General features: G+C 43.9%; 1 protein-coding gene across 1 annotated transcript in view; it reads right to left on the bottom strand.

Annotated features, from left to right (window-relative positions):
- LOC126249735 (glutamate receptor ionotropic, kainate 2) overlaps positions 1–19,099 on the bottom strand; it is a 222,570-nt gene that overhangs the window by 120,526 nt on the left and 82,945 nt on the right. Inside the window, exons 6-7 of the mRNA XM_049951412.1 lie at positions 17,383–17,524; positions 4,594–4,749 (exon numbers count right to left, since the gene is read on the bottom strand). Coding sequence (XP_049807369.1) covers positions 4,594–4,749; positions 17,383–17,524 — 298 coding nt within the window. The remainder of the gene's footprint in view (positions 1–4,593; positions 4,750–17,382; positions 17,525–19,099) is intronic.

Below are 19,099 nucleotides of genomic sequence, written 5' to 3' on the forward strand. Positions count from 1 at the left end.
ATGAGGGGCGATTGAAAAGTCCGTGCAAAAATAAAAATTACTTACGTGTTTGGGGTAAACCTTTTTTATTTTTCAACATAGTCTCCTTTTAGACCTACACACTTCGTCCAACGCTGTTCTAATTTGTTGATCCCTTCCGAATAATGGGAATTGGCCAAGTCTGCAAAATAGCTATTAGTCGCTGCAATAATCTTTGTCCCCCCAGCCGTTTCTTCAAATTGGGGAACAAACAGTAGTCCGAAGAAGCCAAGTCTGGAGAACAGGGGGGATGTGAAACGAGTTGGAATCTTAATTCCGTTAATTTTGCGACCACAATTGCTGAGTTGTGTGCTGGTGAATTGTCGTGATAGAAAAGGACTTTTTTGCGGTCCAATCGCCGGCGGTTTTCTTGCAGCTCGGTTTCAAACAGTCCAATAACTATGAATAATATGCACCTGTAATAGTTTTACCCTTTTCCAGATAATCGATGAGGATTATCCCTTGTGAATCCCAAAAGACAGCCGCCATAATCTTTCCGGCCGAAGGAATGGTCTTCGCCTTTTTTGGTGCAGATTCTCCCTTGGTAACCCGTTGTTTAGGTGGTTGTTTGGTCTCAGGAGTATAGTAATGTATCGATGTTTCATCCACAGTGACGAAACAACGCTTAAAGTCCTGCGGATTCTTCAAATGGTTCAAATGGCTCTGAGCACTATGGGACTTAACATCTGAGGTCATCAGTTCCCTAGAACTTAGAACTACTTAAACCTAACCGAAGGACATAACACACATCCATGCCCGAGGCAGGTTTCGAACCTCCGACCGTAGCAGTCGCTCGGTTCCGGATTGAAGCGCCTAGAACCGCTCCGCCACAGCGGCCGGCTGCGGATTCTTCTTGAACAGCTGCAAACAATCCTTGAAACACTTCACACGATTCCGTTTTGGGTCAAGCGTGAGCAATCGCGGAACCCATCTTGCGGATAGCTTTCTCATGTCCAAATGTTTATGCAAAATATTATGTACCCATTCATTCGAGATGCTCACAGCACTAGCAATCTCACGCACCTTAACTCTTCTGTCATCCATCACCATATCATGGATTTTATCAATGATTTCTGGAGTCGTAACCTCCACAGGGCGTCCAGAACGTTCAGCATCACTTGTCCCCATATGGCCACTCTGAAAATTTTGAAACCACTTATAAACTGTTCTAATCGAAGGTGCAGAGTCACCTTAATGTTTATCAATCTTCTCTTTAGTCTCCTGAGGTGTTTCATAAAGTAATGTTTAATCACCACACGAAATTCTTTTTCGCCCATTTTTTGACAATCACTCGACTTCCTTGATTCACACGAATGCCAAACACAAAGAAATATACCAATGTGGCTGAAACTTGGTGTGCGTTCTTTCCAAAGATGCTGCTAACTAAACATGACCTCGATACTCACCGGCGGTGCAATCTCTCGGACGTAGCACGGACTTTTCAAACGCCCCTCATATGAATCAACTGGCCGTGAGTGTACATGGAACAGCTAACACAGCGTTGAAACTGGGGTATTTATGGCTGCAAAAAAGGCATGTATTTGTCTTGGGGCATGCGTCGGGAAATGCACTGACGTGCAAAACTGAAAGACGAAAGTAACTTTCGCATAATGTGACTCTGCTAAGTAACACAGCTCGATGAAACTTGGACCATACACAGGAAGAACTGCTACTGTATAGTTCGGAAGGTAATTGGATACGGCATGAGACGAGAAATTACAGTTTTATTCATAGATTGATAATGGCCCCATGGACATTACAAAAGGCGGGTCACTACGGGCGGCAATGCATGCTGTGCAACGAACTCAGATGCTGGCCACAAGGTTTGTAAGATGTTCTTGTGTCACCGCATCCCACACGCCAAATCATCCATAAAAATACAGTCGGAGCCGAATACACCCCTGAAAAGACCCACATGGCGAAGGAGTATTGAGTCACAATAACGTTGAGCGGAGAGAGTACCGTGCTTAAAGGTTTGGAGGACAGTATGCCGAAGCAGCATTATGTTTACCCACACCGTAACACCGGAATCACCAAAACTATCACGTTTGACAGTGTTACTGGGTGCATTACGTGTTCTCGCCTCTCTCCCTATGAATATTGGTGGTACAGATGTTATGGAGTGGGCAGGCATAATACATAAGGGTACTCCAAAATCTTTGACGCTGCAGTCACTGGGCAATGTGACACTGTACTCCTTCCAATGTGCGTCTTTTCAGGAATGCATTCGGCCCTGACTGCATTTTTATGAATGAAAATGAGCGACCGCATCGAATAGCACAAGTGAAGGAACTCTCGAAACGAGAGGATATTCGTTGAGTGAACGAGTGTGCCAGTTCTCCCGGCATAAATACCATCTAGCACGTGTGGGATGCGTGCAGATACGCTTTGCAGCACGTTCAAGTACACCAATGACCATCCAGCAGCCGTCAACCACTCTGGTGGAGGAATGGAACGCCCTACCACAAGAACTCTTTACAACCCTTGTGGCCAGCATGGGAATACGTTGCGCAGCATACACTGCCGTCCGTAGTTATCACATGCTCTGTTAAGAACCATGTCTCGCCTTTCGTATTGTTCAGAGGGAGTCATAAATCGCGGTGACTTCACTGTAATTATTGTGTTTATTTCTTCGGCTCATCGTCTCATTGCGCTTTCATTTCAGTTACAGTGTTGCAGTTCTTTCTATGAGTGATCCAGATTTCACGAGCTATTTTACTTGGCAGTGAAACATCATACAAAAGTTACTTTCGTCCTTAGGTTTTGAACACCAGTGTAGGAAGGGTAGAGACTTACGTCCGTTCCTTGTCGGGGTAATAAGGCTTAATAAGAGTACGGGAAGGAACCAGCCGTTGTCTTATTTAAAGAAAAAATCAGGATAAATTTCTACTATTATTCTCCAGAATGTGAGTCCTACAGTGTCACCTATACTAACGTTCGAAAGTTAAGAATAATCAGAAAACGATGAAACAGAGATGAGACAATATCAATAATCACTCTTAATGAGCTGTGGCCGAGCGGTTCTAGGCACTTCAGTCCGGAACCGCGCTGCTGCTACGGTCGTAGGTTCGAATCCTGCTTCGTGCACGGATGTGTGTGATGTCCTTAGGTTAGTTAGGTTTAATTCGTTCAATGTCTAGGGGATTGATGACCTCAGGTATTAAGTCCCATAGTGCTTAGAGCCATTTGAACCATTTTGAACTCTTAATGACCGTCCAAATACCCTCAGATACCAGACTTACCCTCTTTGTATGGGGAAGTAGTATTCCATGATTTTTAATGGGCGTTTCATTCAAAGGTATTGAAACGTTATGTATTACACACGTAATATTTCAGTCGTGTCTGCACATTCATTATGAGTAGAGTATGATGCCACAAAGACTCCCTCTGGTCCCTACTTTGAGAACCCTCCAAGCAGGCCAGGCACAGATATCGGCAGTGTTGGAGATACCATCATGTTTCATTTCAGGTCTTTGACAGCGGTTCGAACCAATAAAAGTTTTCACTTGGCCAGTACAAGGTCGACCAAGAATATACAGTTACAGAAATAGTTTTGGAAGAGAACAGTTTGGTGTTCATGGTGTCCAGGTGTCGGGAAGCATGTCATACGATGTGCTTATGAAGCTCTTCATTTCGGTAGCAGATGGGACGAATATTGTTAACACCTTAATGAACAGAGAAGTACTGCAGCTGCATATCCGAGATCTTATAGGTGCAATTGTTCCGACTTCCTGTTCGAGAGCGATAACTCTTGCCAATATTGAGCTGCTCTAGTAAATGAATTTCTCACAGTTGAAGATACGCAGCGGGTAGACTGCCCAGATGTGTCTGTGGACCCGAGTCGTTAGGAGTATGTCTGTAGTGGATTGGGGAGACGAATTGCAGCCTGCCAGTGACCAGTTCCAGGTCCGGCATAGCTCTTACACGGGAGTGGGATCGACTCTCCAATAGGCCTCTTGAACAACATCACAGTCAGTATGACACGTTACTGCCGGACGGGCTTGGCACTTAGCGGTAATAACATCCAAATTAACTGCCCGTTACTGCGAAAGCAATTTCCCGGTTTTATTACTATTTAAAAAATGCGTTTATCTTCGATTTAAAAACTTTTATAATTAAATTTTCTGGACGCTTTTGTATGTTAAGTGTCTTATGATTAAACTTAACGTTTTTCGGTAACCTTCCAGAGCCGTTGTCGAGGAAATATGCTCCCATTTCCAGATCATGTTTAGCTCTTGGACACAAGTGTACATAGGTGCTGACTGCGGAATCAGAAACGAATGGGGGGGGGGGGGATATTATCAGTAGTATATTGCCCCCCCTCTCCCTCCCCTTGCCTTTCCAGATATAATCGTTAATGAAATTCTTACATGCAATTAGGGACTGAAAAAATTAGTCGTGCTTGTGTTTACCGGATCTTGTGAACAATGTGTAGTGTTTTAGTGTCTTTAAGCAGATTAGACACAGACTGAAGCCTCAGTATTCGTTACTGTACCCAGTTTTTGTCGAATTTATATCACTTAAGGTATCACAATTTTCTGCTGAATTCATCCGTTATAAAAGGTTACTACTTACCCTAATTGGACCCATGTCTGCTTTCCGGCCATAGCTGCCGTAGCCCCAATCACGGATAACCTTCTTTATTTCTGGCTTCTCCGGATCCACAAGACGAAATGCGGTGATATTAGTACCGCCGTATTTGAATTCTTCCAGGTCGACACTATGAAGATCCTGAAACAAAGGTCGGGATATGTTTAATTTCAAGGTTTTGTACATCTTGTGCATTGTTGCGATGAGTAATCTAAACACAAGCTCTTAAAAAAGGAAGGAAAAAATCACGTAGAGATAAACTAATGGCAGTGACAATTAGTCAACCACTGAAGATTATGTTTTTACTTTCATTTATAAGGGTCTGTGAAATGAAAACGAAACAGATGGAAAGAAGCGAGGCAAACTGTTTATTATTTCAAAAGTAGTTGCCATAATTGTTAATACAGTTATCCCACTGTGAGACAAGACGGTTAATCCCTTTAAGTAAAAGTGTTTGCGGTTGCCTACGGAAACATAATTGTTTCCCGGCGTGTACCTCTTTTCTCGAAGCAAATCGGAGGCCTCGAATGTCTTTCTTCAGGGTTCCGAAAATATGGAAATCGTAGTGGGAGAGGTTGGAACTGTATGGAGATTGTGTAAGGGCTCCCCAGAGAAACTTTTCCAGCGTGCTCGAAAAAGCCTTAGCAAGAGATGAGCCTGCCCACACACATCCTCTTACACATCCTCCATACAATCCCAGTCTCTCCCCATGTGATTTCCATATTTTTGTGGCCCTAAAGGAAGACATTCGTGGCCGTCGTTATGCTTCGGACGAAGAGATGCACGCCTGGGTATAATCATGGTTCCATAGGCAACTGCAAACATTTTACCACGAAGGAATTGACCATCTTGTCCTAAAGTGGAATAAATGTATTAACAGTTATGTCGTTGACTTTTGAAATAATAAACAGTTTACTTGCTTTTTTCCATTTATCTCGTTTTCATCTGACTGCACCTTATATTTTGTGAAACTTAGTACATACTCGTATTCCAAGTTACAATTCTTGAAAGTTTTTTTCTGCAATTGGATTCTAGCGAAGGACTGAGTGTATACTCGGATGCAGTTATCCGTGGGATTCATAATGTCTGGACATACATGCCAGCAATGAAGAAGTGATCAAATATAACTGTGTTAAAATTACGTAGAACTGAGAATAATGACATGCTGCACGAAGTATGCAGATACTCTAAGACTAGCTTTTGTTTTTCCGTACCATGCTTTACTATTATTATGGTTAATAGAAGAGTTTGTGAATTCTCTAAAGTTTGTAGCAAGTCAGTAACTGCTCTTGTTCTCAAATACTGGATGAATGTAGTCAGGATATTTGTAAGCGGTGTGTTACGCTGCCTCAAGACATATGCACAGTTTAAAACTATAATACACTACTGGCCATTAAAATTGCTGCACCACGAAGATGACGTGCTACAGACGCGAAATTTAACCGACAAGAAGAAGATGCTGTGATATGCAAATGATTAGCTTTTCAGAGCATTCACACAAGGTTGGCGCCGGTGGCGACACCTACAACGTGCTGACATGAGGAAAGTTTCCAACCGATTTCTCATACACATACAGCAGTTGACCGGCATTACCTGGTGAAACGTTGTTGTGATACCTCGTGTAAGGAGGAGAAATGCGTACCATCACGTTTCCGACTTTGATAAAGTTCTGATTATAGCCTATCGCGATTGCGGTTTATCGTATCGCGACATTGCTGCTCGCGTTGGTAGAGATCCAATGACTGTTAGCAGAATATGGAATCGGTGGGCTCAGGAGGGTAATACGGAACGCCGTGCTGGATCCCAACGGCTTGTTATCACTAGCAGTCGAGATGACAGGCATCTTATCCAGACCATGGCTGCGGTTACCATTGACGCAGCATCACAGACAGGAGCGCCTGCGATGGTGTACTCAACGACGAACCTGGGTGCACGAATGGCAAAACGTCATTTTTTCGGATGAATCCAGGTTCTGTTTACAGCATCATGATGGTCGCATCCGTGTTTGGCGACATCCCGGTGAACGCACATTGGAAGCGTTTATTCGTCATCGCCATACTGGCGTATCACCCAGCGTGATGGTATGGAGTGCCATTGGTTACACGTCTCGGTCATCTCTTGTTCGCATTGACGGCACTTACATTTCAGATGTGTTACGACCCGTGGCTCTACCCTTCATTCGATCCCTGCGAAACCCTACATTTCAGCAGGATAATGCACGACCGCATGTTGCAGGTCCTGTACGGGCCTTTCTGGATACAGAAAATGTTCGACTGCTGCCCTAGCCAGCACATTCTCCAGATCTCTCACCAATTGAAAATGTCTGGTCAATGGTAGCCGAGCAAGTCAGTACTCTTGATGAACTGTGGTACCGTGTTGCTGCATGGGCAGCTGTACCTGTACACGCCATCCAAGCTGTTTGACTCAATGACAAGGAGTATCAAGGCCGTTATTATGGGCAGAGGTAGTTGTTCTGGTTACTGATTTCTCAGGATCTATGCTCCCAAATTGCGTGAAATTGTGTTCACGTGTCAGTTATACTATAATATATTTGTCCAATGAATACCCGTTTATCATCTGCATTTCTTCTTGGTGTAGCAATTTTAATGGCCAGTAGTGTACTTGTCTTATTGTGCTGAACTATTCACATAATATAATAACTTTTAATTAGCAAATTACGTCAGAAATTTTATTTTTTAAAATTTTGTCACTATATGAACTACCGAAAAATAAATTTTCGTGTCCCTGGAAGCCTTGAGATAGGCAACCTGCAACTGGGTGTGGGTCCCGTGCTCGTTGCTTACAAGGTTAAGTCTCCATCGCACCCTCTTCAAATTTTGTGGTAAGATGGCCCGGTGGAGAGCCCGTCAAAAATTGAATACAGATGAAGAGTGAATTCAGGGAGAAGTTGTAGTGAACTGTGAAAAAAGAAGCAAAACAGAAACCGTGACCGTTCCTAGCTCGACGATGTGCAGCATCGAGCGAAATTGAATAGCCCATATATATTTTTTTTTCACAAAAACATGAACTGTCCGTCCGGTCATTGAAGTGTCTGTTCGCTGTATTCAAACCGTTTTGCAACTTTTGTCTCTTACATTCCTTTGTTGCAACATAGTTCACACGGGTTTTTCTGTTGTTTCCATTTCTGTCAGAGGTCTACGTAGCATCTCACCTGCTCTCACTATTTATAACATTCGCCGGCAGTTGTGGCCAAGCGGTTCTAGACGCTTCAGTCCGGAAACGCGGTGCTGCTACGGTCGCAGGATCGAATCCTGCCTCGGGCAAGGATGTGTGTGATGTACTTAGGTTATTTCGGTTTAAGTAGTTCTAAGTCTAGGGGACTGATAACCTCAGATGTTAAGTCTCATAGTGCTTAGCGCCATTTGAACTATTTTTTATAACATTTACTTGCGATGGTAATATATTCTTACCAAATAACTCATATTCTGTAACCAATGTATAGTACGACAATTGCCAAGACTACAGAAGGAGAACAGACACGTCAAACGACAAGACGGAAAGTTCATAATTTTGCGAAAAAAAGGGCACGAGTGAAGTATGAACACGGATCGCCGGCTTTGTAGTCGAACACCGTGACCACACATTTACGATGCGGTGGTTCTTACAATTCGTTCGTTGTTGCACATGTTGGGCTTGCACCGTTCACTGTTTCTATTTTGCTTCTTTTTTCACAGTTCAGTACAGGTTCTTCCTGTTTTCACGCTTGATCCTTGTTCAAGTATTGACGGGCTGTCCACTGGTCCATCTTACCACAAAATCTGACGGTGGTGCGATGGGGAGTTTGCCTTGTTAGTAATACAGATGATTAGCAGAGTCCATATGTTTAACATGTTTTGAAGCGATAGGACTTCGGTAAGGTTTTGTAACCAGATGGGCACACACCAAAATTTAGCGCTGCGAGATATACTGAGGCGATAAAAGTCACGGGATAACGATACAGTACAGATATGTACAGATCGCTGTAGCACCGCGAACACGAGGTATAAAAGGGCGATGCATTGGTGAAGCTGTCATCTGTTCTCGGTTGATTAATGTTAAGAAGTTTACGACGTGATTGTGGCCGCACCGTGGCAATTAACAGATGGTAGTTGGAGATAGCCGCATGGGACGTCTGTTTCAAAAATGGTTCAAATGGCTCTGAGCACTATGGGACTCAACTGCTGTGGTCATCAGTCCCCTAGAACTTAGAACTACTTAAACCTAACTAACCTAAGGACATCACACACACCCATGCCCGAGGCAGGATTCGAACCTGCGACCGTAGCAGCAACGCGGCTCCGGACTGGAGCGCCTAGAACCGCACGGCCACCACGGCCGGCACGTCAGTTTCGGAAATCATTAGGGAGTTCAGTATTCCGAGATCCACAGTGTCAAGAGTGCGCCGGAAATACCAAATTTCAGGAATTACCTCTCACCACCGACGGTCTTCACTTAACGACCGAGAGCAGTGGTGTTTGCTTAGAGTTGTCAGTGCTAACAGACAAGCAACACTGCTCGATATCCGCAGAAATCGATGTGGGTCGTACGACGAACGTATAAGTTAGGACAGTGCGGCTAAATTAGGCGTTAATGGGCTATGGAAGCAGACGACTGACGCGAGTGCCTTTGCTAACAGTACAATACCTACAGCGCCTCTACTGGCCTCGTGGCCAGATCGGTTGGACGCTAGACAACTGGAAAACCGTGGACTGGTCAGATGAGTGCCGATTTCAGCTGGTAAGAGCTGATAGTAGGCTTCAAGTGTGGTGCCGACCCCACAAAACCATGGACACAAGTTGACAACAAGGCACTGTACAAGTTGGCGGTGGTTCCATAACGGTGTGGGCTGTGTTTACGTGGAATGGACTGCATCCTCTGGTCCAACTAAACCGAAAATTGAATTAGAATGGTTATGTTCGGCCACTTGTTTCCAAACAACGGTGGAATTTTTATGAATAACAGTGCACCATGTCACTGGATCACAATTGTTCACGACTGATTTGAACATTCTGGACAGTCGAGCGAATGAATTGGCCATCAGTATCTCCTGAGATGAATCTCATCGAACATTTACAGGACATTATCGAGAGATCTGTTCGTGCACAAAATCTTGTACTGGCAACACTTTCGCAGTTATGGAAGACTATAGAGGCAGAGTTACTCAATATTTCTGAAGCGAAGTTCTAATGACCTGTTGGGTCCGTGCCAAGTCGAGTTGCTGCACTACGCCGGGCAAAACGAGATCCGACACGATATTAGGAACTATCCCATTACTCTTGTCACCTCAGTGTACATTTACATACGGTTACTGAAACTCAAGGTGAAATTGATTTTATTGCGACCTTGGGCGAAAGTGTCAAGTGATAACATAACATCGGACGTAGAGTGAGAACAGCGAGGATTTGCAATGTGCCGTTTGAGGACCGGCAGACACATTTCAGGACGCTTATACGAAGTATGCCATTGTATACCAGTTAAACAGAAGCAATGAGCCACTAACACCCACTTGAATGTGAACAACGGCATCCACGTATTACGGACTGATCTCAGAAAACATGCACCACCTTAGGTAGAAATGGACACCAAGGCGCTGCTTGTTTATTAGGACCAGCCCAGGAAACGTGTCCTGTGTGTCGACACTGTTCAGTTCCAGGGATAATGTCCACGACTTAAATCCAACAAACCTCCCACATTGAGTGGTATCTCAACAAAGCGGGTCTATCTCTATGTATGCTTATGTGACAATCAGTTATTTCTTCCGAGAAAAATGGAAACTGTGAATATCCGTCTCCTGTAAGCGTGATACCGGACGTGGTGTCGATAGAACTCGCCCCAAATTGTCTATGTGTACAATGGCCCAATCACCTGCAACAAACGAAGTTTGCACTTTAAAGGTAAACCTCGCCATTTCTCAGTCGTTCGCAGCGCATACGAGACACAGTGACGAGACATCGCTCCCCCAACCAAAGTCTGATATGGTAACCAAATATTTCTCTTCCTAGCTTCACTTATACTAAAGTTTTCCTTTAACGGCTAAGTCGATCTTATAGGCAATGTTGTTCGAAAGTTTATCCATAATTAAGAAACCTCCATCTACGCCTAAGAACCCTTTTATCACAGTCCGGCCAAGGTTTGGAATTCAAAGAGCGAGAACACAAACACTTGAGAAATGCACGTAGTGTCAATCTCTTGAGTGATCAAGGACCTACAACCAACGCTCTTTAGAAGACGCACGAGTAATTTATACGGACACTCACTTCTTCGAAATCGTCTCCTGTCTTCATAGTTCAAACACCAGACCTCAAATATGACCCCAAAACAGAACAGGCTGACGATCTAGTCTCTTAATCGTATAAAAGCTCATATTTAGCAGAGTTACCGTATGACATCGATCAATCTTCACAGAATCGCTGCGCCTATGAAACTATTGCAATCGTGACATCATATCTGCGAGTTATAAATTGACAAATTTGTATTGTACGAGGTCACTACCAGAAAAATTTAAAATATGACGGGGTCTGAATGTGTTTTAAATATAGGTATTGAAGCCGGAACGGCGACGTTATATGCTGAACTGCTCGCGATGTGCCCTCGATCCCTCGGGAAGAGGTATTGCCTTCAATTTTCGTAGCATTCGCATTTTTAATACGAGTACATGCGCACCTCGGGTACCAACATGAAAGCCGTTCGAAAGTCCTTTTTCAGAGAAGAGATAATTCATTTACTTCCCAATTTGCGCTCGCCATCCATCGTCGCAGGTGATTTTAATTGTGTGGCCCATCAGTGCGACCAGACCCCGAATTTTAATTGCTGTGCAGAACTGGAATCTCTACTACTTAATTTGCATTCACACAACTTTTGGCGAGAGCACCACCCACATGAAATCGCCTATAAATACATCTCAGAATGGGCAGCAAGTCGATCTCTCAGTATTTATGCCGAGAATGATTTGTTTAGACACGTCACTTCAAGTGAACACTAACCTGTCACTTTTCCTGACCACTCCACGTAACACCTTGTAATCAGTCAACGAAAATAACCGTTTTACGAAGAATGTGGCATATGGTGTTTTAATTTAAGTCACCTCATCAACGTTCAATTATATTTAATTATCATGGATTTATGCAATGCTTGTAATGCAAATTATTTGAAATCCTAAACAGTCATAAACTGTATGTGCATGGTCTGTAGAGTTTACCGTACTCCCGTGGTCACCCAACTCCCCGGATTTAAACCCAATCGAGAATCTGTCGATCGAGCTGTTGGCTTCATGGATCCCCATCCGAGAAGCCTGGCGCAGGCGTTGGGGTCGACATGGCTCGATATCCATGTCGGTACTTTCCAGAATCTCAGTGACTCTTTCTGCACGTCCGCGCTGCAAAAGGTGGTCATTCAGGCTTATGACAGGCGGTAACATTTATGTGAATGGACCGTGTAAAAGGGTATAAACGGAGGGCAATAGATAGCGCCACATATCCCGAGCTCTCTGACTGTTGGGTCTTGCCCACTCGTCTCGTATAGGGTGCCTAAGGGATGCTGCATTCTCGGAATGCTATACAACAATTCAAGCAAATAACATTAGCAGTGTTATTTCTATAATGCAGATTGACAGAACTTTAATGTACAAAGGCGTCTCGAGCGATGGTTGACATGCAACATAAATCCGAGTCCTGCCTGTACACATTGTTCAGGCAAGTCTGACACACAGTTTGTGGATCACTACTAACTGTTCTCATAGCACTCTCTGCTAGGCCGTGCTAATAATCCGCGAATACTTTCCACTAATGCCCGTATACTGAGCCGATCGAGCGGCCGAGGCTGGCAGGAGCGCCGCTTATAGTTATTTCGGCTTTAGGGCGCTCCGACCGCTACGGTCGCAGGTTCGAATCCTGCCTCGGGCATGGATGTGTGTGACGTCTTTAGGTTAGTCAGGTTTAAGTAGTTCTAAGTTCTAGGGGCTGATGACCTCAGCAGTTAAGTCCCATAGTGCTCAGAGTCATTTGAACCATTTAGGGCGCTCCTGTCGTTGTGCGGTCCTATTCCGCGCACCATTGGCCGACATCGTTTCACCGCCTTCTCTGGTCTTGCGTTCTTCGTCTTCGTTCCAGCGCTTGTGGTTACGCCAGAACACTGACTAACCTAAAATGTATTTGATGACAATGGAAATAAGTATGTCTTTCATGGCGAAATAAAGCGACATATCCAAACTGATTACATGGGGGGAGGGGGGGGGGGTGAACAAAAATATGGAAAGACCAAAAACACGGCACATTAGATTACCTAATACAGGGGTTGGAAAACCGTTGGCATTCTAAACGGCTTCCATTCGTGTCAGAGTGGGTAAATACAGGTCCTGTGCGGTTTTCAAGGGAATCTTATAACTGCAAAATAGTGGAAAGAGCAGGTAACGATTATGGAGGTGGTTAAGGATCATGCACCCTTATCTCCAAAGTAGACCATAAAGGTTCAATAATATTGAGATCTTGTGACTGTGGTGGCCAGCATAGATGTGACATTTCATCCTCGTGGTCGCAAAACCTCTCCTGGATGATGCATGCTGTGTGAATAGGGGCCGGCCTGAGTGGCCGAGCGGTTCTAGGCGCTGCAGTCTGGAACCGCGCGACCGCTACAGTCGCATGTTCGAAACCTGCCTCGGACATGGATGTGTGTGATGTCCCTATGTTAGTTAGGTTTAAGTAGTTCTAAGTTCTAGGGGACTGATTACCTAAGATGTTAAGTCCCTTAGTGCTCAGAGCCATTTGAACCATTTTTGTGTGAATAGGGGCCCTTAAGTCCTGAAACATAGCACCACCACTGAGGAACAAACACAACACCATGGGATGCACCTCATCAGCCAAAATGGACGTATAACCCTTGGCAGTAATTCGGCCTTACAGGATAACGACGTGACATGTGGAATACCACAATACAATTGTCCAAATCATCATCAAAGCCTCGCCATATTTCACACTCGTGACGTAATCTCTGTCAGAAGTTGAAAACAGTACGAAATAAGACTCATCTGATCAAATGACTTTCTTCCATTGCTCCATAGCCCATGTTGGCACAACGTTTTCCTGTTATGGGAAATTGCATCACTGATGTGCGGCTTTGCAGTTCCAGCTCACCCTGCAATTCCGTGCTTCTGCAGCCCTCTTTGTGTTGTTTGGGTGCTGACAAGATTCGTTAGTACGACATTCAGCTCTGCAGCGACTTTTGCAGCTGTCGTCCACTTATTTTTCGTCACAATCACCTTCAGTTACAATCAGTTTCGATCACTCAACACACACTTTCGTTCTCAATGTGACAGTGGTCCGATGTTGCACTACATGGGAACATGAGGGCAGACATACCAGTCATCCAAGTTCCAGTCGGCCACGCTCTGACCATCACAGAGGAAGATTGCTGTATTGTGCACCAGACACATTGTAACCGCTTCACGATGCCCATCATTGCAGTAATCCACACGACACAGATACACACTTGACACTTCATAGCAGGTCGGAGGCAGACAACGACAAACCATCTACACTATGCTTTTCTTCATGACGGAAATGTATTTCCGCATCTACTCCTAGTGCTCATTTACTGAGTAAAGAACTAACTTTGACTTGCGGTTTCCGTACTTTAATGCTATCGAATGACGTTAAAATATATATCGTTTTATTTTTAAACAGCCGCTCTTGGTTGAATACGCATGTAGTTAGAAAAAAAAGTTAGCAGTATTAATGACTAGCTTAGTACACGGAAGTGACGGGGTACATTTGTATACCAATCCAGTCCATCTCTTCCTTCCCCCTCTCTCTGGCCATGTCCTCCACCTCTCCCTGTACATCTCCTTCTCCCCTACTGTCTACCTCATCCACTCCCACACTCTATCCATTTAATCTTGCCCCTCTCACTGTCCATCTGCTCCTCCCCCTTCCCTCGTTCCATCTGCTGCTCCGCCCTTTGTACATCGCATGCTCCACCTCTAAGTCCACCTTCTTCTACCCTGTTCCTCTGTCCATCTCTTCCTACCCCTTACCATGTCCACAACCTCCATCCCCTCTCCCTGTTGATTTCCTCCTCCCCTCCATCACCTCATCACCCCTTCTAAGCCCACCTCATCCTCCCTTGTGTCTCTGTCCTTCTCCTCCTCTCCCACTGTTTTGTCTACCTGTCCTGTCTCCCTCTACATCACTTCCTGCTCCCTCTCTCTATCTATCTCTTCCAGCCCATCTTTCTGTCCATCTCATTCTCTTTCCTTTCTTTATCCATCTCCTCTTCCTCCTTCTCCCTGTCCATATCTTCTTCAGTTTCTCTGTCCATTTCCTCCTATCCTCTCTTTGTGCATCCCTTTCTTCCCCTCTCTCTGCCTATTTTCTCCACCTAATCTCTCAATTTCCTCCTCTTCCTTTCTCTATCCATCTGTTCCTCTTTCCTTTTCCTGTCCACTTCTTCCTCCCACTCTCTCTGTCTATCTCCTCCTACCCTTGTCTGTGTTGATCTCCCCCTTCCCTTTCTCTGTTTGTCCATCTCCTCTTCCTCCTTCTCCATTGAAATTATCACCCCCAACCCAGTAGGAGGTTGCTGATTGTTACCACGACGGTATTTCTTTCCAGATATTAAATAATATGTGTCGAAATTCGAAATCGATGCAGGGGTTTAGGAAGAGCTTTTTACACGTGGCTTTGCCTGCGTTTGCGCTTGTCACATATGTTTAGCAGATTTCAGTCATATTTGTACACATATTTCGCCAGGAAGTTTCATTATCACGCAGCTCAGTGTTTATGTACGAATATCTCCTGAACTATTCGTCCCACAATCATATAATTTTGCAGGTACATCCACTGCTATATATGGGTACTGCCTGTGAAAAGTGTTACAAACGAAGTTAGTAGTAAAGAAGGAATAAATTAAATCGTCATGCACGACGAGCCAGTTTTCCACGCATCTCCGCGTTTCTGACATTATATCTCGTGAACTAAGTGGCCGGCCGAAGTGGCCGAGCGGTTAAAGGCGCTACAGTCTGGAACCGCACGACCGCTACGGTCGCAGGTTCGAATCCTGCCTCGGGCATGGATGTGTGTGATGTCCTTAGGTTAGTTAGGTTTAAGTAGTTCTAAGTTCTAGGGGACTTATGACCACAGCAGTTGAGTCCCATAGTGCTCAGAGCCATTTGAACCATTCGTGAACTAAGTGTTGTAAAATCATGTATTTTAGCAGGTACACTCCGGGGTATATTTGAATACCGTCTGCAAAATATTTTGTGAACAGAATTAGTAGTAAATGAGTAGTAAATTATTACTTCATATCTGATGTGGCAGTTTTACTACATGAACAACGAAAATGTAGTAAGCGATAAACTGTTTTCCTTTTTTCGTTTTGTAGGGCGTGCCGATTAGAAAAAAGTATTGTGTAGGTTTGAAACTATGGGTAAAGTTGGTTGAAAGTCAGGAAATGCTTTCATTCTCAAATATTGTACGAATATAATTTGGCTATTTAAACATTGTGAGGTACGATACTTTTTCACCCTCAGCCCCACGCTGGTTCATACCCCCACAGTGGTCCTTTCCAGACTGTAAATGATACTTTTGTTTGAAATCAATCCAGTGGTTTAGAAGGATAGGTGGAACATACATGTACAGGGTGTTACAAAAAGGTACGGCCAAACTTTCAGGAAACATTCCTCACACACAAATAAAGAAAAGATGTTATGTGGACATGTGTCCGGAAACGCTTAATTTCCATGTTAGAGCTCATTTTAGTTTCTTCCACCTACGCTCAATGGAGCACGTTATCATGATTTCATACGGGATACTCTACCTGTGCTGCTAGAACATGTGCCTTTACAAGTACGACACAACATGTGGTTCATGCACGATGGAGCTCCTGCACATTTCACTCGAAGTGTTCGTACGCTTCTCAACAACAGATTCGGTGACCGATGAATTGGTAGAGGTGGACCAATTCCATGGCCTCCACGCTCTCCTGACCTCAACCCTCTTGACTTTCATTTATGGGGGCATTTGAAAGCTCTTGTCTACGCAACCCCGGTACCAAATGTAGAGACTCTTCGTGCTCGTATTGTGGACGGCTGTGATACAATACGCAATTCTTCAAATGGTTCAAATGGCTCTGAGCGCTATGGGACTTAACATCTATGGTCATCAGTCCCCTAGAACTTAGAACTACTTAAACCTAACTAACCTAAGGACAGCACACAACACCCAGTCATCACGAGGCAGAGAAAATCCCTGACCCCGCCGGGAATCGAACCCGGGAACCCGGGCGTGCGAAGCGAGAACAATACGCCAATCTCCAGGACTGCATCAGCACATCAGGGATTCCATGCGACGGAGGGTGGATGCATGTATCCTCGCTAACGGAGGACATTTTGAACATTTCCTGTAACAAAGTGTTTGAAGTCACGCTGGTACGTTGTGTTGCTGTGTGTTTCCATTCCATGATTAATGTGATTTGAAGAGAAGTAGTAAAATGAGCTCTAACATGGAAAGTAAGCGTTTCAGGACACATGTCCACATAACATATTTTCTATCTTTGTGTGTGAGGAATGTTTCCTGAAAGATTGGCCGTACCTTTTTGTAACACCCTGTATACACATGTGTAAACATTCACAGTTATAATTTAAAAAAATATTAAGGTCCCCATGACACCTTACAAAGAAATGTTAACAGTAATACGTTTTCAGATTTATAGAAGTCTTTTGTTTTAACATTACAAGACTATTTACACTATAGTAAAAATCAGTGTTAACAAATCAGTATTTACCAATGAAGTTATTAGGTAGCTGTGGTAATCACTCATCATTCCAATTTGTTGTGCTTGCTTGAGTACGTCGTATATCCGTGATGTGGAGCAGTCGAGCACAATGTGAGATTCTGCCGAATTTTTTATTTGTTTTAGCAATGGCCTGAAACAGAAAAAGTTGTTAAATATAGTATCATGTCCCTATGATTAAAGAAACTGTAATGTTTTGTTTCTGTATTTTATACTCTTTGGAAAATTGCAGCATGCGCCCACAGACAAGAAGAAATATTAATACCCTTAAGAACAAGAGTGATGCTTCGCGAAAGATAAGTAGTTCAAATGAATTTTATCTGAAATCTCCAAAAACGAAAACCTCGCGCTAATGAAAATTGCGCGGATGTTTTGTTGAATGTCTCATGCACTGGGTCGAGCTCTGCCGCTGCATTAATCATGCATCATGACGAAAGAACTACCAGAATCATTTTTAGTATACGTCAAATTTATTTATATAAAAAAGTGACTGCTTTCATAAATGAAACAGCTGTGAGAGTGTACGTTTCTTATTTTGAGATATGTTATATATGTAATTGGTCTGAAGAGAAACACGAAGACGATATACCGTTTGATACTAAGTCGAAGAAGAACAACATTCACTTCCAATAACGTTCCAATATACTCAATATTCACAATATCACACTTCGCTAATTGTGCTCAGTTACTAATTATAGCAATCCACCCTCGATATTGACAATCCTTTTGGTGCACCAAACTGATAAATTAATTTCGTACCTTCAAACATGTTCTGCAATCGAACATAAAGTCTTTGCCTGACTTTATCATTTTGTTTATGTTGTGGCTTTTTTCTGCATTTTGGGTAAGTTTCATATCATTCGAAGTAGAACGTTTTGAACCATCTTTATTTTTCTACTTTAGCCTTGATTTGTAGAATAATACTATTTAAGAGGGGGAAAGAAAATATAAGTGAGCGCACCATATGAGCATGGGCTATGTTATTGATGGTTGGCCATCAACTGTAGTTTTGTGTCAACCAGGACTGCTGCAATTTTCTAAGCCGTCACCTACAAGTTTGACAATGCACATATGTAGCCACTGAAACAGGCCTCATCTTACAGACGACTCTGGGTATACAGGATGAAACAGAACTCCAGCGGAAAAAGTCCGAAGGTATGAGCCGTGACAGTGATGCTGACAGCTAGTCAGACAGACCCACGGTGCATTTAGTATCAGTGAGCGTGCTGTCCCGGGTAAGGCGCGCGATCTATCTGGGTTTGACCGATGTCAGATTGTGATGGCCCGGAGGCTATGCACGAGCATTTCAGAAACTGCACGACTTGTTGAGTGCTCGAGAAGTGCTGTCATGTGTGTCTTCAACACGTGGCGAAACCACGTCCAGACGTTGCGTGGTTGGGGGACCACCCCTCATTTCAGATGTCGGACATCGTAGGCTGGGCAGACTGTTAAAACAGGACAGGCAGCGAACTGTGGCGGAACTAACATCAGAAACAGCAGACCTTGATTCTGGGCAGAATACAAGTGCGTCTGAACACACAGTGCACCGAACACTCCTAACAATGGGCCTCCGCAGCCGACCACCTATGCATGTGACAACGTTAACACTATGACATATACAACTACAACTGAAATGGGCATATGATCATTGGCACTGGACGCTGATGCAGTGGCAGGGCGTTGCATAGCGGGCGGCGGCTCTAGTTTG

Source organism: Schistocerca nitens, chromosome 3 (assembly GCF_023898315.1).
Source record: "Schistocerca nitens isolate TAMUIC-IGC-003100 chromosome 3, iqSchNite1.1, whole genome shotgun sequence".
Classification (NCBI taxonomy): domain Eukaryota; kingdom Metazoa; phylum Arthropoda; class Insecta; order Orthoptera; family Acrididae; genus Schistocerca; species Schistocerca nitens.